Raw genomic sequence first — 25,113 nt, 5'->3', positions numbered from 1 at the left:
TTTGAATTCTTTTTTAGTTGGAGTTATGTATCAGAAAGGCATTCTCTGAGTACCTTCAAATCCCTCTCTATCTCTACCTGTTTCATGGTCTTATTAACAGTTATATCTCTCTAAAATTATGTTTATTTTTAAATTCAAATTGTTTTTATTTATTTACATGGTAAATACCATTCCTTACTAAAAAAACAACATCTGTCTCTCAATTGAGCACACTTAGTTAGAAAATTCATGTGTCTCTTTTTTATATCATATGTTGACATGATAGAGGATTCAGGATGCAAAAATCAATTTATTAGGCATTATTAAATACTTTCATACATGTATAGAAATGTTGGATAAGTGGTTAAAATTCTAGATGCCCATTAAATGTGCAACATGGATATTCCGTATATACCAATGAACTTAAAAGAAGATGTGTTTGCAATGATTTCTGGTAACCAACTTGCTTTCTATGAATCTTTAAATACCCAATTCCAAATCTTCCAGCTTCTGGAGAAGGGCTTTCCCTTTTCCAATCTTCTCTGATTTTTTTTTCTAGCTGCTGCTTGTTCTTTCAGTTGTTGAGTTACATTTAATTTCTTCTTAAGTTCTTGATTTTTTTTTGTCTCTCTCAGGGTCTCTGGAAGTTGACTGAGAGATAGCATTTAGCTGAGCTCTATGGGGCAGGAGCAGGTAGGTGCCAAATCTGGTGGGCTCTTGTTACGTCTTTTTTTTTTTTCGCTTTTTAACAATGTCTTTATAAAAAAAATACCTATAGCCTTTTACATCTACTCAAATATTTATCATTTTTAATGCTTTTCATCTGTTCCTGTATATACAAGTTACAATTCTGTCATTTCCCTTCAACCTAAAGAACTTCCTTTACTATTTCTCTTTTTTTTTTTCATTGTTCTGCTCACATTTTAATAATTTCATTACATATATTTCATTATATTCATAAGTAATATAGAACAATATTTGGCATTTCCAAAATTTATATAAATTGTATTATACTGTATGTAGCTTTCCCCAGTGAGTTTTTTTTCCCCTCATTGTTCTTTTTTTTTTTTTTAATTAGTTTCAGGTGCACAAGACAAAGCAAAACTTAGACGTTTATCATTTATATCCCTCACACTGTGTGACTCTTGTTACTTCTTGCTTCCAGTTTTGCAACTTTCTTAGCTTCATGCTTCTTATGATTTTTAAGTGCTGTTTTTGATAGCAGCTTATCATTTCCTAGTTGTGGTTTCATATTCTGAGGTGTTTCCTCCTCATGCAGTTTGGAATTGGTGCTTGGTTTATTTCTTAAACCTGGGGATCTATAAGGTGTTGTAGCTTTAGGTTCTTAACTAGGCAAGTCACTTGGAGCTGCTCAAGATATGTGTCAAGTAATTGTTTTTGTTGCAAATGTTCCATCTAAAAATGGCTGCCAAGAAACCTGCCATATTCTGCATTTGATGGCACATCTTATTTGTGCAAGACAGGACCAGTATAACGCCAAATCTTGTACCCATTATTCACATGTAACCTGGGAGCACACGTGGCTGTCAAAATATGTTCACCATCTGGACACCAAGCAAAATATGTAGAATCAGAGGCCACTGGTTTATAAATAAGTTTGTAGTTTTTAAAGTCCCACTCTTCCATTTGTCCCCTCAGAGTTCCAAATCCCGCTAGTACTAATATATGTCCATGAGGGCTATAGTAGGCTGCATTATGACGACCAGTTACAAAGTCAAACACAGGATTACATTTCAAAGTGAAAATTGTCGCTTTGGCAGGTATAAAACCATATACAGCACAGGACTCAGTAGAACTATAATTCCAAAATACATCATAAATGGGGCCATTTTTTGGTTATTACACTACAGCACTTTCTCCATTTGTTGCAATGTACTGCAGCGTTTGCTCCTCGTTGTAGGAAGCTTCTGTCTCGTCAACATCTGTACTAGCTATTACCAACACAGCAGGAGCGTTTTTATTCCATAGCATTCTAACCTTATCTTCCTTAAAGAAACTTGTATTGGCTAAAGCTGCATGAGGTCCATCAATGTTGGGGTACAGGCATAATCTAACAAATGAAAGTGTACCTTTACTTCTTGGAACATAGACAGCCATCTTATATGGTTGGGGTCCAGGAGATAACACAAAATCATAATTTTTTTGCAAATGCAATTTATTTCCAACTGCATTGAAATTGTTGTTTTCAAAGAAGTGAACTTCACTGTCAACATTTCAGGCATAAATAATTTCATCTTCTGACCAGGATGGACCCTAATTTTGCATTTTTTTCTGGATGAAAGACTTCAAACATGTCCCAGTTTACACATCATAAAGTTGTAGGGTAGGAATCCCAGCTGTGCCATCTTTAGAAGTAATGTAAGGCGTCCATGTTGCCAGGATAGTGTTTTCTGGCAAGAATTCAAGGCAAACTGCCTTTCGGGGGGGGGGGGGGTCGAAGGAGTGATGTAGTCCTGTGTGAGTGACATTGATAATATTTATTTTTTCTCTGTTGCCCCAGGCAAACTAGGTCCCATCCTTACTAAAGGTATAGACTTTGCAATTTCCCCCACATTCCCTTGGAAACACTGTGCTTTCTGTGAAATGTGGTGGTCCACTCAATAAGTACAGTCCTTCTGATCCTTGGACTGTCAAGAGTGACGTGGTTGGCACCATGTTGTCCTGGGAAAGCTATGTTTACTTTTTATGTTCATCTGATTATCATCTACTTCCTCAAATAGAATTAAGCTCCCTGAGAGCATTGGACTGTGCTTGGTACAGAGCGGGCACTCAGTTATTAATAAATGAATGAGTGCACATGAATGACTACTGTATGCTGAACAATGTGACCAATGCAAAATGAATCAGTCACAAAACCTGAATGCAAGAAAGTAGAAATAAATTCACCATTTTAACATCCACCATCCAGACCTCCTTCACCTTAGAGGGAGTTCCTCAAGATATGTGTCATTGTCAGAATGCAGAATTGTCACCTTTTATTACAAAAGCAAAAAGGGAGAAATTACCTGTTTCTCTGCACAATGGCAGCCAAGACATGGGCATATGACCTATATCCAGCCAATCAAATGCTTCCACTTTGAACCTTGGAGGAGTAACAAACAGAAACATATTCCAATTATATCACTTCTTGTTTCAAGAATCCATTGGTGATGGTTATATCTTGTTAAGTATAACTATCTTGGCCTGATATTACAGATTTTCCAGATCTTTCTTGTCTATCATTAGATTAAATAAGAGCTGGAATTAGAGTTTAATGTGAGGTTCATCCAATAAAAAACTGATGTTATGCATATATATCCTACTGTCTTTTTAACAAATGTTACATGTGGCATCTAGTGAATGAATAAGTCAAAAAAGAACTAGTGAGTGGGGCAGATGTGTTTTTATTTTACCATACAATCCACAGATCTAATATTATAGTCATAGGATGTAACTTTTAAGTTTCCTAAACATACCTTTCAAATGAGAATTTATTCTCATTCATTGTGAAGGTGTCATGGCAATTTTTAACATTAAAAAGCTGTTTCTTTTCATTTCTTATAAAGAAAGCAACTAGACAAAATCAACAACAGCAAAGAAGTCATGTACTTGTCTAATCTGTTTCATGAAATTAATTTTGGTATTTTGCAAAAGTCTTCAAGTCTCAACGTAATAAACAGTATATATAAATGTTCAAATGCTTTATTTGAACTATTTTATTGAAAATTCACCACTAATTCATTAAAGGAGAAGAAATAAAGACTAGAAACAGAACTTAAAAGGTCTTTAGAAAATGGTAACCAATGGTTTTCTAATCCAAAACCACAAAATTTCCAGTTCAATTCAATCAGGTGAATATAAAAATATACATTACTATTGGCTGGTCAGCCCTTAAGTGTACATCTAATCTGAGACACCATTCTTGCAAATAGAGGAACAATAAAGCTACAGAGGTAAGGACTACTGAGAGGGAAAGGTTATATTTATGTGGGTCATACCTTATGTTAATGATGGTATAAATAAAATGATAATTATTACTAACTGCTTATAGGTCCTGTGAGTCTTATGTCAGCCTTTGGTTAAAAGCCTGATTCTAGGTCCCATATTGGTAATTAAAGAATTTCTAATTTAGAAGGTGATTTTAGAGATACTGTTCATGAAAAAAATTTTTTCATTGGTAGACAGTGATTACAGAGTACTAGATGTCAGATAGATTATGGATAGAAAGAGCTAGATGAGGGAGAGATCCAAGATGGTAGAGTAAACAGTGCTTGCATCCTTCCATGAACACATTAAAATTACAACTAAATTATAGAACTATCAACGAGGTAAACCATCTGAATTCTAGCCAAATGGAAGTCCTATGACTGAAAATATAAAGAAGAAACCACAACAAGACTGGCAGAGACACAGGACAGGCCCAAAACCTCTGTGTGACTGTTGAGGATAGCTCAGCCATGTAGGTTTCCCCCCGGAGGTGCAAGGAACCCCAGGCCCCCACACCAGGCTCCCCAGCCCGGAATACTGGTGCCAGGAAGAGGAGACCCCAAAACATCTGGTTGTGAAAAACAGTGGGGATCCTGACCATCTAGGTGGGATGGAAGGCTGTAGCAAACCCAGACATCCTCTTAAATGGCCAGTGAACAGACTCACTCGCTTGCAGACACCTTGGGCTCCGGTAGAAAAACGGTGACTCAAGAGGCATCGAAGACGTATGGGGAGAAGAGGGAAGACTGAGGTGTGTGGCTTCAGAGGGAGAAGTGTTGGTATTTTCCCTGTGTGAGTTACCCCTCCTAAGTAGCCGGCAGCTGGCAGGTGGGCACCATCTTTCCTGTATTGAGCCTACCCCTACCACGGCCAAATATGAATCTGATTGGCCTGGTGAGCTCCACAGCAACATCCTGCTGACTAACTGGGATTCTGCCCAACTCAACTCCCCCAACACTGGAGGCACTTTCTCTTCAAGCAGCCAGCCCCACCTCAACTGCATTCTTTCTTGCAAAATTATCAGAATCAGAGTCTGGCAGGCCCCCAGTGGGCAGTTCTAAGACTTTTGCTGAGTAGCTCTACAGTCAGTACTGGCACCAAAACAGAATTTACATTAAACTGGTGGCCACAACTCATCCCACTATAGGGGCTCCTTGAGACCCTGCCTCACCCAACTTGCATACCACTCCAGGCTCTATCAGCTGCTGTATCTTATGAAAGAACAAGAAAGAAATCCAGAAAAAGAATGAAATGAAATGGAGGTAAGCAATCTACCAAAGTTCAAAACAATGGTTATAAGGATGCTCAAGGAACTTAGTGAGTACTTCAACAAAGAGATAGCAAGAATAAAAACAGACACAGAAACTATAAAAAAAAAAAAGTCAGAAGTGAAGAATAAAGTAACTGTGATGAAGAATGCACTAGAAGGAATCACCAGCAGACTAGACTAGAGGATCGAATCAGCGATTTGGAAGACAAGGTAGCAGAAAACATCCAATCAGAATGGCAAAAAGAAAAAAGAATCCAAAAAAATGAGCGTTTAAGAGCCCTCTGCGACAACATCAAGCATAACAACACTCGCATCATTGGGGTACTAGAAAGAGAACAGAGAAAGCAAGAGATTGAGAACCTATTTGAAGAAATAATGACTGAAAACTTTCCTAACCTGGTGAAAGAAACAGACATACAAGTCCAGGAAGGGATAAAAAAAGATATTTCATAAAAATGGAAACAAAACGAAACAACAACAACAAAAAAACTGGAGTAGCAATACTTATACCAGACAAAATAGACTTTAAAACAAAGAGTATAAGAAGAGACAATAAAGGACCCAGTAATCTCACTTCAGTGTATTTATTCAAAGATATCCAAAATGGTACTTCGAGGGGACTTCTGTGTGCATATGTTCATTGCAGCATTGTTTACAATGACCAAGATGTGGAGGCAGCCTGGGTGTCTGTCAATGGATGAATGGATAAAAAAGAGGTGGTATATATATACAACAGAATACTGCTCGACTATGAAAGGTAATGGCCTCTTGCCATCTGCAGTGGCATGGATGGACCTGGAGGGTGTTGTGCTGAGTGGCATATATTAGACAAAGAAAAACATATGCAATGTGATTTTGCCTGTATGTGAAATCTAAGAACAAAATTAACAAACAAAACAGAAACAAACTCATAGACACAGAGAACATTTTGATGGTTGCCAGATGGGAGGGGGTTTAGGGGCCTGCGTGAGAAAAGGGGAAGGGATTAAGAAGTATAAATTGATTGTTACAAAGTAATTATGAGGGTATAAGATATAGCATAAAGAATATTGCCAATAATATTGCAGTAACGATGTATGGTGTCAGATGGGTACTGGATATGTTTAGGTGACGGATGGGAGAGGGTTGGAGGGCAGAGTGAAAAAGGTGAAGGGGTTAAGAAGTACAAATTGGTAGTTACAAAATAGTCATGTAGATGTAAGCTAAAGCATAGGGAATATAGTCAATGATGTGGCAATAACTATGCCAGGTGGGTACTAGACTAGTCAGGGGGATCACTTCTTAAATTATATACATGTCTAATCACTGTGCTGTACACCCAAAATTAATATAAAATAATATTGAATGTCAACTGTAATTGAAAAATTTAAAAGGGGGGGAGCTGAAGGGGAATAAGAGATCCAAATTTCCAGGTCTAAAACAAATACGTCATGGGGATGTAATGTACAGCATGGGGAATATACTCAATAATATAGTGACAGCATAGTACACTGTCATATGGTTGCTGGACTTATCATGGGGATCACTTCTTTAGGTATATAGATGTTGAATAACTATGGCGTATACCTGAAACTAACATAATATTGTATGTTAGCTATATTTTAAATAAAAATATTTTTTTAAAAAAGAAAGCTAGATGATAGAAGATAGATAATAGATATTCAGATAAATGGAAAACTTTCTGATATGGTATTGAAAACAACACTAATTTTCTTGGCTGTCATTATCAGTATAAAACACTGGTTAAACTTCAGAAATATTTCAATATACAATTTCTGCAATTTATTTCAAAGCACTGAATGGTTCCCCAGTATAAGAAGAGTTTAAATCATGTTATTACCTATTAAGATTATATAAATCACACGTCAGCAGCATATAATCCACCTACACCAGTAATTTCTGATATTGGTTTACAACACTCCAGGATTTCTCTGCTTATCTTGAAGGGTATCATAAAATTATTAAAACAAAATTGACATTCTTAATTTTTAAAAATGTCTTAAGATTGTAAAAGAGCTCAGTGAATATAGCTAAATAAGTCGTAAAATACTGCACTCCAAAACTGCAGGAAATCCATACTCTTTACCTGTTTTAGCTAAGCAAATTGATGGCTAAAAAGTCAGGGAAATTACTCCTTAAATCTCTAGAAAGATTATTTGTCCGATGCTATACTGCCACCCAGTGGCAGTTAATGCTAATTGGACCAGCAGGACTCCAGCCAGACAAGAGAGCTTAAAGGACAAAGATGCTCACAGCGGGGAAGGAGCGTCTGCAAATGGTCAGATTTCAGTCACACCAGAACTGCCTTGTACCAACATGCATTATTTCAGTCTCAAAGATGCAAGACCATTTAGGAATGACCAATGAGGAAGCTGTATCATTTCAGTCTCAAAGATGCAAGACCAATGAGGAAGCTGTATCATTCAAGACACCACAGTTATGTCTACAATGTTTAAAGAATCCAGTGGAAAGTGAAAAATTAGGTCAACTGTCCAAATATTTGACTCTACATAAATTAAAACACAGGGACTGACTTTTCCACTGTATACTCTTGGGCAACATATATATATATATATATATATATATATAATGTGAGATTAGAATCTGAGTATTTTGCATTCTCTAGCTAATTTCCATGACATTTCTTGTGAAATGTTACTCTTTCACATGTAAATGCAATGAAAGAAGAATCTGTCTGGTTCACAGCTGTATCCTAAACTCAAAACAGTGCCTGTCTGATATTATGTTCTCAATACGTACTTATTGAATTGATGAAGAAATGTGATTCCTCCTACAATACTTTAGCGACACGGTCTTTTATGTTCACAGATACGTTTGAGAATCTGCTAATAGTAATAAACTTTTTCTTCCAAAATATGCATATATAATTATTCATACAGTTTCATGGGTTTCTTGAACTCTGTCACTCATATTTATGGACCACGAGTTAAGAAATTCTGCGCTAAAAGGAAATTAACACCAATTTCATAATTAGGAAATTGAGATGATAAATTGCATACATCAGTTTTGCTTCCATTGCTTCAGCTATTATTGTCTCAGATCATGGTCTGAGAAGAGTTGGGTATATTGATGGTAAAACTAATAGGAAATAAATCAGTTCTATTTGAAAGTCATACTAAATATGAAAAAATATATGCGAAGACAGAAAAAAAAAAAGATTAATCTGAGACATGGAACATTCAGTCTACTGTCGTTCCCCTTCTGTTCTTCAGAGATGTGCCCAGTGAGCTTAATGATCAGCAGTCTGAGAGGAACGAGAATCGCCAGGTCCAAAGGCCCTAAAGAAGGCACTCCTGGGATTTTACCCTCATCCTGCCAGAAGGACCAAGTCAGCACCCAGAAGTTTCCCCATACGGCAATAATTCTGTTGCTCAAAATGACTATAACACTAAGACAGTGTCCAAACTCTGGGCTCTGAAATCTTCATTGCACTAGTTGTTGTATAACCTCCCTTTTCTGTGCCTTAGGTTTTGCAACCTTTCCTTACCTGCATCTTTTTAGTAGAACATAAGAATTTTTCAATTGTTCTCGTTCTCTCCAAGTGTATTTTTAAGAGCAGATATGGTGTTGGTTTGTAAACTCTTGGTTTGCAACCTGGAGAGTTCCCCCAGGTGAAATTTGATACATGGGTCAGGGAGGTACCAAAGAAAGAGGCAAATCATGCCAGATTGGTAGGTGACAGGTTTAATAAGCAAGATTACTTACATATGAGGCTTGTCTTGCGCAGCTGCAAGATGTGTAGATCTCTGCACCCTCCCACCAGAATCTTAAAAATTTATATAGAGGCCTTAATGGGGTTCAGTCATGTATACCATCCAGATGGTCTCAACAACACATTGCTCTCTCAATGCTGCATCCTTGAAGTGACTGTTAGTGTGAGAATAGTAAGCAGACATGTATTCCAAGGATAGAGGAGGGGGAGGAGCCTCCGATTGCCCAGGTCCAGCTCTTGGGTCAACAGGTAGTCACATCCTCTCAATGACCTCCTCCAACACCTGGCCATAACCCATGAGAGCCATCTACTTTAATTTAATTGAACCATTATTTACCGATCACCCCTATATCCCAGACTCTCTACTAAACATTGTGGGGTTGAAAAAAAAATCCCAGCAATTCCACACCTATGAATACACCTAAGATAATTAAAAACATATGCTTACACAAAAATTTGTTAATAGCAGTATTATTCATAATAGCCAAAAAGTGGAAACAACCCAGTTTCCATCAACTGATAAATAGCTAAATAAAATGTGGTATGAGTATATTAATACAGTGCAATACTTACTCAGTCATATAAAGGAATAATGTATTGACACATGCTACAACATGATTGAATCGTGAAAACATTATGCTAAATGAAAGAAGCCAAACACAGAAGACCACATACTGTTTGATAACATTAATAGGAAATATCCAGTACAGGCAAATCCACAGAGACAGAAAGTAAAGTAGTGGTTGCCAGATAGTGTGGTACTGGAGCAATTGAGATTAACTGCTAATAAGTACTGAATTGGGGGGTCAGGGGAGAACATGAGATAGTTCTAGAATTAGTGATTATAGTTACACAGTGTAGTAAATATACTAAAAACTACTGAAGTGTACACTTTAAAATGGTGAATATTATGCTGTGTGAAGTATATTTCAACAAAAAAACTATTTAAAAAGTCAAGACAGTATCTCTGGAGAGGATGGTAATTGGTAAGGGGCAGACAGGAACTTTTGGGAGAGCTAGCAGTATTTTATTTCTTGATTTGGGTGCTGGTTACACAAGTGTTTGCTTTAAAGTAACTTATTAAGCCATGGATTTATATTTTATGCACAATTTTGAATGCATGTTATATTTTACAATAGAACATTTTTAAGATAAAGTATGAGGTAGTACGTTAATATCTATATGGTATTGTTTCCAAAAAAGAAATTAAAGTAACAAAATTAAGAAGGAATTTTAATTTTTTGGAAATTAGATAAATATATTTAAGGCAATGAATTTTTACACATACTGTATGTATTGGTATCATTACATATTCTTATATATCAAGTAGGTATCTTAAAGATGTGTATTATTGGGGAAAGGATTATTTGAAACTGAAGCAAAATCAGGGAAATAAAGATCATAAACAAACAGGAAACACTGACCTTAAAGATTTACAAACAATAAAATGGTAATTATATTCTTCCATAAAAAGTAAAAAGAATTATACATTAATCTATAACTAAAACAAGTTTTGTGGACTGTGAAAAAAATCATCGGCAAACTAAACAGAGTTTTGTTTGAAAAATAAATACTTAAAAATTATCTGTAATATATACAACCTGTATTCTTTGCCCATTCACTACTCGTGTTTTTCCTCTTCCTCTCTCCTTTCACCATTTCATACTAAATGGGTGCAAAAAGGAAAGCAGAATTAAGTTGAATAAAGAAAAAAAAATTCCAAAGGGAAATAAAATTACTCAATTTCACTATTTTACATCAAGTAATGAATGCAATTCATACACATAAAAGACTTGTAAATCAAGTAACTTTAAAGAATGGCGTATTTCTCTCTGCAGAGAGAGTTTTACATAATGAAATTTCAGTATGTGATCAGTAGTAGTAGTAATAATATCTATTACCTGATACACTATAAATCCTTCTCTAGGAAGTCTACCATTTCTACAAATGTATAAAAAATAAATAAAGCTTTTCTACATAGCTCAGATCTTCCTTCCAACCAAAAAGCAAACCAACAGAAAAGTATTATCTAAATCCAAACCCATTTACTTAGGTATTAATGCAATTTAATGTACCAATATATTGGAAGTTGTACATGTTCATATATGCCAGGCTTTGTCCATGCAGAACATCATATTTTATCTGTCAGCTACTGACACTGATAGAACTGCATAAGAAGAGGAAATTACTCCTTTTACTTCTGCACGGTAACAAAAACATTTTTCTCTCTCCTCACGTCTATACCCCGTCTCTTTCTATAAATCCATACATGAAAATATCCTTACACCAATTAAGCCAAAGAGCCTGGCTGAGAAGAAGCTGCACTTCCTACTCTTGAAATAAATGGGGAGCCAGCAAGCAAGGGCACCATGAGAGCCCCTCACAGCACCATCCCCAAAGGAGAGGGGCTACACCCTTCCCAGGCCAGAGACAGGATATTTGAAGATCATGGCTGGAAAGGTCCCAAGTTTGAGGAAAGTCATTCAAGCTCAACAAATTCTAACTAGGTTGAACTCAAAGCCATCCATACCAAGATACATAAAAGACAAAAACTAAAATTATGAACGAATTCACAGCTGATATTCATACGATGGGTCTCCATCTAATAGCAGGTGGAAAAAAAAAAAGGTGGGTCAAACATTTTTAAAAAGTCAGGGTAAATACTCTTTGGTGAAACTCTTCAAAATAGATATTTAAATATAATATGTGAAACGTACAGCTAAAACGCATTTCTTTTTGTGGGGAGCAGTGGAAACATTTGAAAGTTACGGCGGGCAGTGCACCCCCCAGACGTAAACCGGGAACAACCTGGTCAGCCCGCCTCTCCGAGGGAGCCCATCCCGGAAACTACACTCGAGCGCCCCCGCCAAAAGCTGAGGGCGCAACGCTGAGCGCGGGCCACGGTCCCGTGGCTCCTCGCGAGGGCTGCCGTGCGCCCGCATTCCGCGCTGCACTGGCGCCCACGTCGCACTTCCCGCCTCGGGCCGGGGCCGAAGGGAAGCTGCGCGCCTCTCGACGTCATCACCAGGCGCCGCTGCCTCCACCTCCTTCCACTTCGAGGGAGAAGTTGTTGGCGCGAATGGATCTTGGGCTCCGGTAACGGATTCCCCAGCCGGCCGGCCTGCCTGCCGGTGCCTTAATCTTTGGGCTGCGATGGTGAGTCCCAGGGGGAGGCTGTGCGACTTGGGACCTTGGGAGAGTTTGCAGGCTGGGTGTGGACGGGGCACTCCTGGTGTGGAGGGGTGGGGGAGGACGGCGGTGCGTGGCTGCCGAGGGGAGCGAAGGCGAAGGAGGGAGCACACACCGGGCATTGGTCGCACAGCTTTCCTGGGACCGCGGGCTCCAGGTCTCGGCGGCAGCCAGCGCGCAGAGCTTTTGGTGCTGCGCTGTAGTTGCACTTTTTTCCACTCTTGGGGGAAGGGAGGAAGGGAGTCATGAAGATGATTTGGGGGCGCGGTGCCCCGAACCAAGGTTTAGGTCCTGTCTAAAGCGTTTGAGTCCTGTTCAAGCTTTAGGTCATAAGGGAGAAGAATGCAGCGAACTTTCCTTACTTGGGAAAAATTATGTCAGGCCTTCAACTTTTGTCATTAACAGTTCCACGAGGTAATCACATAGCCGTTCTTGAGACCGAGGGCATGGGGAGGATGTTTTATTTTGTTTCGAGTTTGCAGAAGGCAAAGGGTTAACACGGCTTTCGGGGGGGGGGGGGGACAAGATAGAGAGTAGAAACAGATGTGATACGTTTGACAGCTGTCATCGCTTATCACCTGATGTTAAAAATCTTAAAAACAAAAAACCCTCAGTGCATAATCTTCATAAAGCATTTAAATTAAAAGTGAAGTAATTAAGCAGTCGTCAAAACACATTCATGTTGGTATGGCAATAGACACAGGTCTATGTTTGAAATATTTTAATTTAAAGGACAACTAATTGAGTTCCATTAAGCCAGAACCTACTTAACAATTAGACATAATTTTTTTCAATCATTCTTTATTTTATTTCTCACAATGCCAGCAAAATGGGGGAAAAGTTTTAATGCCAAATTGGGAAACCTGTCAGCTCCCTGTGTTTCTTCTCAAAGAAGGATAAAAGAAAGATAATAGACACCTTGTACCAAGTATCTAATTCAGGTCAATATATGAGCTGTTTGTCTTACATATCTTTTCTCATTTAAACCTCATAGCAATCCAGTTTTACAGATGGTAAAGGAGGCTTTCAGAGTTTAAACAAGTTATCATACAGTGGTTGAACTAGAATTAAAACTTCCACTAGGTTATACCACCTCTGTGAAATGATCATAATTACATTTTGAACTTCAGGCAGTATGGTATTGTGGAAAGTTGATGAGATTTGGAGCTTTGAAGGTGAAAGTGAGGGGACCACTTAGTCTTGATCTGCCATTAGTAGTTTTGTGGTTTTGGACGAGTAAATAGTTTAACTTTAACCTCTTTAAGTCTCCATTTCTTACCTGTAAAAGGGGAGAAAATACAGCTGCTTTAAAATGATTGTCTTGAGGATTCAACAAGGTAGTATACAAGTATACTTGTATACTTAGTAAAGCTTCCATTTTGGTGCCTGGTACGCCGTAGGCCTTATACAACTAACTACATGCTGCATATTATCTAATTTTCTTAAGAAGGACTCTTTATGGAATGTTACATAGAGTTTACATAAATGCCTCTGATGTTGTCAGTTATGGTGAAAAACAGCTTGTAAAATCAACTTTCATTGATCATTTCCACCTCATCATTCAGTTACTTTAAATTTTGGTTCTTTCTTTAGTATCCCTGTTCATGGTACAGAAGGAAAAATAAAACCCTTCTAAGAAAAGCAATAGGATCCAAATTGGTCAGTTTTGCTGCTTGTTCATAGGAAACAGCAGTTAATGTGCATTAAAGTAGACAAGAATTTTAGATTATATTAGTATTTAACTTAGTCTTTTTCTAGAACAAAAATTGGCAATATGTTAGACTGAAATTCTGTTTAACAAATGTTTATTGAACATTTATGCACAAGTTATAGTACAGTAGTTCTTAACTTTTGTTTGGGTCACTCTTCTATTTGATAGTTCTGAATTGTTTGCAAATTTTCTGCCCACAGAAATGTCTAAGGGCTCATATGCCATTTTAGGGAATTTATGTATTTTCTGAAACCTTTCCATACACGCAAGGTTAACGACTCACCCTGGGAACTGCATTTTTTTCCCAAATATTTTCCAATTAAAAGTTATTAATAAGAGAATAAAATACTATAGCCACAAATTGGACTACTTTGCAGCCATTAAAAATGTGGAAACTTTATATCCTGATATTAAACAATTGCCAACATAATTCAGTGAAAAAAGTAAGGTGCGGGACAATATGGAAAGTATGCTACCACTTTATGTAGTAAAAGAGAAAATAATATATACATACTTGTTTGAAGATATATAAAATCTCTCTGGAATAATACACATGAAACTAAGTGATAACATTTGTTCCATCCAAAGATGGGAAATATGTGTTTGAGAGGCAGGGTGTAAGGGAGACAATTTACCCTTTTGAATTTTTTGTTTGTTTTGTTTTGTTTTTGTTTCTTTGTTTTAAATATTTTATTGGGGAAGGAGAACAGGACTTTATTGGGGAACAGTGTGTACTTCCAGGACTTTTTTTTTCCCCCCAAGTCAAGTTGTTGTCCTTTCAATCTTAGTTCAGCTTCAAGTTGTTGTCCTTTCAGTCTTAGTTGTGGAGAGCGCAGCTCAGTTCCAGGTCCAGTTGCTGTTGCTAGTTGCAGGGGGCACAGCCCACCATCCCTTGCGGGAATCAAGAAATCGAACTGGCAACCTTGTGGTTGAGAGCCCGTGCTCAAACCAACTGAGTCATCTGGGTGCTCAGTGGCAGCTCAGCTCAAGGTGCCGTGTTCAATCTTAGTTGCAGGGGGTGCTGCCCACCATCCCTTGCGGGACTTGAGGAATTGAACTGGCAAACCTTGTGGTTGAGAGCCCACTGGCCCATGTGGGAATCGAACCGGCAGCCTTAGGAGTTAGGAGCATGGAGCTCTAACCGCCTGAGCCACTGGGCTGGCCCTACCCTTTTGAATTTTGAACCATATGAATATAATGTCTATTAAAGGAAATGAAATGAAATTGAAAATAAAAAGAATATACAGGCATACCTTGTTTATGGCGCTCCACTTTATTGGGCTTCACAGATGTTGTGTGTTTTTTACAAATTGAAGGCCAGACCCTCTACTCACAAAAAGATTATGACTTGGCTTTATTGTGATACTCGCTTTATTATGGTGGTCTGGAAATGAACCAGCAATATCTCCAAGGTATACCTGTAAAAAAAAGAAGTCATATAAACAATTTGGATTCCTATGAGGATTTAATTATTTGGTCAAAATGTGAATAGAACCAGGGAGATGCCATTTTTAAGAAGTCAGTATATATAATTCATTGGCTGGTATAATTATTTATTGAAATGTACATAAGGTTTAAGTAAAGACACGTAAGATTCATGAGGTAGCCTTTTTGAAGAGCTGTCAGGTAAGTCTAAATACATTGTATGTAATCTGAGCTGCTTCATTGCCCCACTCTAGGGGACACCTTTCACATCTTTGTGTACTACGTGACTGCTCCCTCTGGAGCAGTGCTGTAACGCTAATGTAATGTGGCTTTGCTATATATATCCTAGTATAATACTTGGCCACTAAGGCCCCTCCCTACCTCTCTGATCTCATATCTGTCTTTTGAGTGTATTAAGATGGTTGTCTCAGTTTTTGCTCTTGCTGTTTCCTCTCTTTGGAATGTTCTTCTTCCAGATTCTTGTATGTGCATTTTTTATTCAGGTCTCAATCATCACTTCCTCAGAGCTTCTGTTGTCATAGCTAAGAAACCTTCGACTAATCCAAGGTCATGAATATTTTGCCTGTGTTTTCTTCTAAGAGTTTTATAGTTTTAGTTCTCACATTTAAGGTTTAGATTCATTTACAGTTAATTTTTGTATATGGTGTAAAATAGGGGACCAAGTTTATTCTTTTGCATATCCAGTTGCCCCAGCACCATTTGCAGACTGTTCTTTTTTTTCTAAAATATCTTGGCATTCTTGCCAAAAATCTGTTGACCATTAAGTGTGAGGGTGTTTTCTGGCTTCTCAATTCCATTCCCTTGATGTATTTGTCTGTCCTAATGCTGATACCGTCTTTCCCCGAAAATAAGACCTAGCCGGACAATTAGTTCTAATGTGTCTTTTGGAGCAAAAATTAATATTAGACCCGGTCTTATTTTACTATAAGACCGGGTCTAATATAGTATAGTATAGTGTAGTATAATATAATACCGGGTCTTATATTAATTTTTGCTCCAAAAGACACATTAGAGCTGATTGTCCGGCTAGGTCTTATTTTCGGGGAAACACGGTAATATACTGTCTTTATTACTATAGCTTTGTGGTAAGTTTTGGAATTGGGAAATGTGAGTCTTCCAACTGTATTATTTTTTTCAAGATTATTTTGCTTATTCTGGATCAATGTTTTATAGTATGTGTTTTACACTTTTAAGTTAATTCCAAAACATTTTGTTCTATTTGATACTGTAAATAGAATTGTTTTCTTAATTTCACTTTTGAATTGTTCATTGCAGGAGTTTAGAAATACAGTTGACTTTTGTATATTGATCTTGTATCCCGAAACCTTGATGAACTCATTTAGTAATTCTAGTAGTTTTTAAGTGGATTTCTTAGGATTTTCTATATATGAGATAATTTCATCTGCCAATTGAAATAATTTTACTTCTCCTGTCCAATTTAAGTGCTATTTATATATGTTGCCTAATTGCTTTTTCTAGAACCTCCACAGTGTGGAATAGAAGTGGCAAAAGGCTGCAGCAGATCTGTCTTTTTCCTGATGTTAGGGGAAAGCATTCCAGCGGCTTACTTTTTTTGCTTTCAAAGTACAAGGCCTTAATATAATTTTAAATACTTTAAAACTATTTCATAGTTTGTCTCTGCTTTGCTGCTATCAGTTATATCATTGTATATTTTAGTCAGATATATCATTTTGCACTTTGGTGCTTTGCAAGATGAAATATTTTTACATTTGAGTAGATTTTATGAAGTATGTTGATAAGCAGTTTCTGCTTGTGGATTTGGTGGGTTATATATTGAATATTAATCAGAAATATTTATATTTCTTTGTTACTCAAATAGACAAGGAAACCCGAAATAGAATGTTGGCAACTACTCTGCAGAGCTCCGCAGTCCTTATTTTGCATAAAATCCTGTACTCTTCAAAGATAAATGAACACAGTGACATAATTTGCTTTCTTTTTGCATTTTGATAGGCAAATATAACTGAATTGTTGATTGAGGCCATCAGCAGTAGAAATAAATAATTAGAGCTGTTTGGTTAGACTCCAAAGTAAATATATATCAGCGTTTGTACTTTAACTTTCTAAAGCTAAAGGTCATTATGATAGCTTACCTCTGTGTGGGCTTAGGAGTACTTAAACAAAAACTTGTATCTTCTACTACTGATACATTTATAACCAACCAAGTTGTAAACTTCTTGGTATGGGTAATGGATTTTAAAACTTAGTGATTTTTCTGAGTATTTGGCAAAGTCTGGTACTTTGTCTTGGCATATGTACTCGTATATTACAATCACGTTTGGACTGCCTGATAGGCAAGGCTTCTCTCTAACAGTGTCATAGAATCATTAGTTATACTTTAGGAAAATGCAAGAAGTGTTTTTTGTTGTTGTTATTTTTTGCTTACATTTAAGAGCATCTTAAATTTCAAAACTTTCATTAGAGAATGTCTTGTTGGCATTCTCAATTTTCTCATCTGTGAATTGAGGTTAAACTTCATAAGGTTGTTTTTTGAATTAGATACCTTAATGTTTTTAAGGTGCTTAAATCATTGCCTGGCACAGAGTAAGTCCTACCATGTTTCCCCAAAAATAAGACCTTGCTGGACAATCAGCTCTACTGCGTCTTTTGGAGCAAAAATTAATAGAAGACCCAGTATTATGTTATATTATGTTATGTTATGTCATGTTATAAAACCTGGTCAGATTTTACTTATATTAATTTTTGCTCCAAAAGAAGCATTAGAGCTGATTGTCCATCTAGGTTTTATTTTCAGGGAAACACGGTATGTAAGGGTTTGTTAAATAAGTAAATGAAGCTCTGAATTAGGGCAATGGAACAGAGGGAAGAGGACAGCAGTAGTTGGAAGATACCCTGTTTCCCCGAAAATAAGACCTAGCCGGACCATCAACTCTTAATGCGTCTTTTGGAGAAAAATTAATATAAGACCCAGTGTTATATATTATGTTATGTTATATTGTGTTACATAAGACCTGGTCTTATAGTAAAATAAGACCTGGTCTTATATTAATTTTTGCTCCCAAAGACGCATTAGAGCTGATGGTCTGGCTAGATCTTATTTTCGGGAAAACACCGTAGGTTAGGTGGGATGATTAGGTGGGAGGTCAGAATGAGGAGGAAAAACAGTGCCCGTTTTTCTGTTTTGGGAGAATGGTGTGTATGCGTTGAGGTGGGAAATAAAGGGAGAGAAGTCCCAGAGGAATAGGCTTAGTTTTAGAGGTTATGAGTTGAAGGCACCCTTGGGCCTTTGGACAGAGGTGGTGTATCTGGTAGACGCTATATGGATGTGGAGCTCAGAGGCGGTCTGGAGTGCAGACCAGTGTAAAAACGACTGGTATGGTTAGTGAGAAGACCACCCACTTTGCTTCCTTGGCACACATTTGGCATATTTTAATAGGTAGGCAGCCTGCCTAATAGGTATTGACAGCTTCCTGCACGAGCACATCAGCTCTGCGAAGACAGGGGCCACAGGCCTGGGGACTGGTGTATGGTGTCGGGCATGTGCTACATTTGCAGTAAATATTTGGTGGATGAATAATTCGACTTTGTATTTCTGAAAAAAGAGAAATCAACTAGAATGTAAAACGTACTGGTCTGCAAACATCTTCTCTAGCCCTTTCTGTATGACTTTGTGTCTGAGCTATTGAACATTTAATTTAATGACAATGAATAATATAACCTAGAGAATTACAGTATTTACTATATTGTAGGTCTGTTTTTTAGGTGCACTTAATTTCAGTGTTCATTCAAGTAATGTAAATTTGATTTTTTAGATCAGAAGTCTGTTGTTAAAATTTGATTTCTGGATGAATAAAAACCATAATCAGTACCTTAGCCCTGGTGAAAATGCCAAAATGTTGAAATTAGCCTTTGGGTAAGACTTAAACATTAAACAGTTTCAAATGCTTCGGTTAATCCCAATTATGTAAATATGAAGAACTTGCTTTTAAACCTAAATTATATAATTATTTTCCATTCAATTTTGCCAGTGTTTTATATTTTTGGATCAGGTACCTGAAAACTTTCTGTGATACAGTATTTCATTGAGAGAGTCGTTTAAGTCTCATATGATATAAATATTAGGACTTCAGAATCTCACATGTCTTTCTCGACACAACGAAGAATGAAAATGGGTCTTTCAGTATCTTGGAAGCAGCCTCAGAAGCAGCCTCTTAGGTGGCCTCAATAGATTCCAGAGTGAGGAGGGGAAGCAGTTTCTATGCCCTGTGTTTCCCATAATCATCTATTCCCCATTTCTGTTCTCCTGCTGTGCTTTATTTTGTCTGTTCTTTATTTCCTATGCTCTGCTTTATTTTCTAAAGACAGAAGGACCAAGAACAGAAAGTAGAATGAAAGAAAGCTCCATGAGAACAGAGATTTTTGCCCGTTTTATTTTTCCCAAGCACTAATAGTATTTAGCCCATAGAAGGCTCTCACTAAATATTTGTTGAATGATTGAATGACGGCAGTTGATGTAGGCCCTTAAAAGTCTTTCTAGCTAGAACATGCTATTGTTCAAAGATTTTTCAGACCACACTTGTTTTTTTAGTTGCCGGTATCTTTATTAGTGAAGTTCTTGGGCCTGAGCTAGACTTTGCTGTATCATTACTAATGACTATATACAGAGATATTTCTGATTTCTAAAAATAAAAATAAAAAAAAATAACTACTTTGGCTAAAAACAAATTTGAAGAAGAGGAAGTGTCCTACTAAAACTGAAAGTATTTTGGTTTTTGTAGTGACAATAGAATAGTAGGACAAGAGCACCATATTACAAGGATCAATTATACAAGGTCAACTTTAATAATTTACTTCAGAAATAATATACAATGTTAGTTTAATACCCACTTAAAATTTCTTGTAACAAAAAGCAATAGGTAAATCCATAGCAAAAAAAATTAATCCCAGCTAAAGATTCTTTTAATACACAATCTTGAAAAACAAATCTACCATGAATTTCATTTTACATAATTAAGAACCTCTCTGAGCTCAGGTGTGAGGGTCAGTGACCTCAGGAATAACTGCTTGTGCTCAACGAATATTAAGTGTTTACTTACCTGAGGTGCTGGCCCAGTACTTGAGATACAGTAGTAAGATAGACAAGCCTGCTTTATGGAAGTTAAGCAACATATTCAAACTTAGATTTCTGTCAGTATCAAAGGTTATCTCCTAATCATCTTAGGACCTAGGTCAGGTGTTGGGGTTGGTTCTTTGGTGACGCGGTCCCTGAGGCTCTCTGTGTCAGGTGCTCATGGTGCTGTCATCGTCTTGTGATAAGCTCTGTCTTAGTACTGTTTTATATTTAATTCTGTAGATACTAACTTGTCTCCCAGGTAGTTTCAGAGCGTATTTTTCCTGTTTGTGTCCTAAGACCTGGGCATAGTTGTTGTCTGTAAGCATACAAGGATCTAATGTATCTGGAACAACAAGCAGGGAAAGGCCACGTTCCTACTTGTGGGGTATGGCTATCTGTGCATAGATTCTTAGAGTTACAGGAAAACTTTGAAGGGGCATCTTGGTGAAGTGGAAAACTATGAAAACGATTCGGAGTTGGAGGGCCAGGTTTCATTCTGGAGGGTTTTGTTGTGCCACCTCTAATCCCCACAGGAGTTCTGTGAGGCAAATAGCCACTTGAAGAAACAAAGGAGCAGAGAAGTCAAGAATTCATCCCAGGTGTCCCGTAGTTAAGTGGCAAAACTGGCAAAAGGCCTGTGTTTGCTGGCTTACAATTACACTTATTTATAAATGGAGATGGATCATTCTGTTTGCCCAGTTTACCTCATAAGATCATCTAAAGAGATAAATCTATGTCCAGTAGCTGTAAGTAAAATCATGAAAAACTTAATATTAGCTGTCTCTGCTAAAATTCGTTTTAACTTTTATGTGATCTTTGCCTACCTAAATATTTCGCATTCTTTGAACTGCCTGTTTGTTCAAGTTATTAGAGGAGTAAAAAGAAAGAAAGAAGAGTTAATTACTACTCTCTTGGTTTCCCCAAATAAAAGTATCTTTATTTGTTTTACAATTTCTTTTAGAAATAGAATTATTAAGACAAAGGGTATGCACATGTAAAAATTTGGTAAGTATTGCAGGACTGTCCTCTGGAAAGGCTATACCAATTTGTGCTTTTATCAGCAGTGTAGTGTGTGAGCGTCTGTTTTCCCATTCTTGACAAATCAGGGCATCATCAGTCTTTTAAACTTAGAGGAAAAATAATCAAGTTTTAATTTATCTGTTTATTATTTGTGAAGTTGAGCATCTTTTATTGTGTTTGTTGGATATTTGCATTTCTTTCATAATTTGCTTACTAGTATTTTTCTACTGGGTTATCTTACTAATATATAGGAACTCATATATAACATGTTGTAGATATTTTTGAGTTAGTGGCTTGTATTTTAACTTTGTTTATGGCATCTTTTGTTTTATTTTTATGTAGTCAAATCTGTCTTTATGGATGGTTTCTAGCCTTGATATTTTGCCAAGATTCTAAAAGTAAATTTAAAATGTTTTCCCTTTTTCTACTCATGTAGTCAGCAAGAATTATTCCGTGCAGGAAAGGGTGGTGTTTAGATCCATTATTTAGGAATATGATTAGCCACTAGATTTGTTCTTTTGCATTTCATGACATCCTTGAAGACTGGGAATAATGTACAGGGAATGTTAAAGACTAAGGTGAAGTCACATTTTATAAAGTAAGGCCAAATTGGTGACCTTTGCCTTTTAGATGTTTATACACAAGATGGTTGCTCACATTGGAGATAATACTACAACAGTATGCGTAAAATGGCTTTCATTCTGATGAAAATTCTTTTCCAAATGCCTAGATTTTTAGTGTATGTTGAGTTAGATCAGGATGCTGTAATTTCTTTAACTCTTCTGCTGCCATCAGAATGTAAGGCATCGGGAGTGTAGGCAGAATAAAGGGAAAGGAAAGGGATGTGAATAAAAAAACTGCTTAGGAAGGAAAAGTTGTGACTGCGGAGGAGTGGCGGTGTGGTACAGACAAAACTCAGAGAGCTTAACGTTATCAGCAGTTACATTTCCTGAATTATGTTTCTCTTCTTTCTTTTTGCGGTTTTAAGTATTTGTTGTTTTAAAACAGATTGAAAACCATCACTGATTATTAATCTTCAGTTTTGGTATTTCCACGGTGTATGTGGAGAGGGAGAGAGAGATATTTAAATAGTCACCACTGTTTGGATGAAGAATCACTTGGTAATTTCAAAAGTGAACCCCTAATGTGAAACTTTCATTTCCTCCAGAAACAAAGTAGGTAGCTGTCAGCCTCTAACTCAGGCCTTTGCAAGTTATATGGAAGACTGTGGCTTTCTTTATCACCTATCTCCTCTTTAGTACTTGACACAGATGTCTCAGTTTCATAGCTGAGGTATCCATTACATAAACAGTATTTTTTAGACTTAGATTTTATTAGGATGGATTTGTGACTTTTCTACGTTGTGAAATTTACAAAAGAGGGTATAAAACCAGGAAAGTCAATCTTTTTTTACCAAATTTAACATGGCGGTGTACCTCACTTAATCTGCTTTGTTTATTGGCTTAGCCACAAAGCTATTTGTGGGTGAGTGTGTGTGTGTGTGTGTGTGTGTGTGTGTGTTTGCACGTAAAACACTTGGTTGGGTTTTTTGACATTTTAAGAGTATGACAGTTACTGTCAGGCTCTAGGAAATAATTGTTATTTTTCTTATACTTCACAAAGTACTTTTTACAGACATTTTCCTCACTACAATAAAGAGAAATAGGTTGGAACAGGTGAAAAGGATTGAAAATTCAGAATTATAACCATCAAGGATAAGAAGAGGGGAAAAGGTACAACTAGTTCTTGAACCCAGTTTTTTAGAATTCAGATCCTAAGTTCTCATTATTCTGTGTTCCCTGTACCCTTGCCTGTGAGCAGATATCATTGTAAATGGAGATGTTTCAGTGATACGAAGAGATAATAAATCTCTTCCTAAATGAGGGGAAGGGAAGTTTTTTACTGAGCCAGAATTGTGATAGATGCATAATTAATCCTCATGACTGTGTTTCCTCGAAAATAAGACCTAGGCAGACAATTAGGTCTAATGCGTCTTTTGGAGCAAAAATTAATATGAGACCCAGTCTTATATAAGACCGGGTATTATATTATATTATAGTATAGTATAGTATTTTATACCCGGTCTTATAAGACCGGTCTCATAATAATTTTTGCTCCAAAAGACACATTAGAGCTGATTGTCCGGCCAGGTCTTGTTTTCGGGGAAACATGGTAAGTGTAGTTATTATTAGTCCCACTCTTCTTTGACTCTGTGTTCTTGCCTGTGCCTGGGATGGTGAGGTGAGTATGTGCCTGCATGATCGGTAAATACCTGTTACTCGCCTCTTTAGTAATTTTACTGTTGTTATCAAAAACTTCGACTTCACTTGTTTATTTTTTCCCTGTTTTGGGCCAGATTCTCAGAATTTATAATACTACTTTTCATTAGGCAAATCATTTTTATCTCAGGTAATTTTATCAGTTCACCTTTTAACTCGGGTAGTTTTCCCAGTTGTCTGCCACACATGGAGCTATGTCGCTCCAATGAAACTACTACTCAGGGTAAACCAGTGTATATATAAAGTTATCCCTTTTTACAGTTGAAATTAGAATTTTGTGCAGTTAATGTTTATTTATGAATCTGCTTGTCTGCTTTTAGGATATTCGGAAATTCTTTGGAGTTGTACCAAGTGGGAAGAAACCTATAAGTGAAACAGTAAAGAAGAATGAGAAAACAAAAACTGCTGAAGAAACTTTAAAAGGAAAGAAAGGAATAAAGGAAATCAAGGTCAGTTTTCCAAGTACAACTTAGAAGTATATGAAAGGTTAAATAAACTCAGTTTCTAGACTTGATAGGATTTGAGGGAGCCTCGAGTAAACACATTTCAACCCATTTAGCAGAGGAAGAAGAAAAATAATAATGTATTACTTATTTCTAATTAATATGGCTTACTGTTTTCATAGCTTGGTGCTTTCCTGCAGGAGAAGTGGAACACTTTTTAGTTGTGAAAACTATATTTTAAGACCAAAGTTTGCTCACAGAGACGTGAGTCCCTATTCCCAGGTGAATGGTGTTGGACTTCTGGTGAGGAAAGTTTTTTTTTTCCCCATGTCCTCCTTGGGCAAGAGTTTTGCCGTTTTATAACAAGGATCGCCTTTTCTGCAGCTTCTAATAACCTCATTTCCATCTAAGACTTTACCAGAATGACCTTTAATGTTTGTATTTCTACCAACATTCTGTTTATGGTGATAATAGGTATGTATTCTCTAAGACAATAGAGGCTTCCTCTATAGCTCTCATCTTTTCTCCCTGAGACCTTGCCAGCATCACCTTTAATGTCTATATTTCTACCTTCAGAGCAATCTAGGCTTTTTCTGGCATGCACCTCAAAACTCCTCTGGCCTCTACTATTACCCAGTTCCAAAGCCACTTCCATATTTTAGGTATTTGAGCAGCAGCTGAAATCTTTGTTCAATTCTTTTAACCCTAGCTGGGCACATATCAGGATAACCTTAGCTGCAGACTTGGGCTAAGTTTATCGGCAAGATTTGAGACTCCCTTCTGTGGCTCTCTCCTTCTCGGATACACTCTTCTCTTCTTGTTGAATTATGGTAATTGCTTCTAATTCTGTCCTCTAGTCTAGTGGTGTATTTGAATTATAATGGTCTGTTCATCTCATTTTTTTTTTACAACTTAGTTGATTATATTTTTGAAGTTTTATTATAATGGTTGGAAACATATT

The 25,113-nt window shown here is 36.9% G+C and overlaps 1 protein-coding gene and 1 pseudogene across 2 annotated transcripts in view; one reads left to right on the top strand and one right to left on the bottom strand.

Moving 5' to 3' along the window:
- Positions 1-459: 459 nt before the first annotated feature.
- Positions 460-2,087, bottom strand: LOC109452733 (eukaryotic translation initiation factor 2A; annotated as a pseudogene).
- Positions 2,088-11,854: 9,767 nt separating this feature from the next.
- The window catches only part of RFC1 (replication factor C subunit 1), a 54,773-nt gene continuing 41,514 nt past the window's right edge, over positions 11,855-25,113 (top strand). The window contains exons 1-2 of one of the 2 annotated variants that reach the window (XM_019741927.2): positions 11,855-12,125; positions 24,030-24,158. In XM_019741927.2, the coding sequence (XP_019597486.2) occupies positions 12,123-12,125; positions 24,030-24,158 (132 nt within the window). In that variant the 5' untranslated portion in view covers positions 11,855-12,122. The remainder of the gene's footprint in view (positions 12,126-24,029; positions 24,159-25,113) is intronic. The other variant, XM_019741929.2, reaches the window with a different exon arrangement.

The sequence above is a fragment of the Rhinolophus sinicus genome, linkage group LG02 (assembly GCF_036562045.2).
Source record: "Rhinolophus sinicus isolate RSC01 linkage group LG02, ASM3656204v1, whole genome shotgun sequence".
In the NCBI taxonomy this organism is placed as follows: Eukaryota; Metazoa; Chordata; class Mammalia; order Chiroptera; family Rhinolophidae; genus Rhinolophus; species Rhinolophus sinicus.
This window is presented reverse-complemented; position numbering and strand designations above follow the sequence as displayed.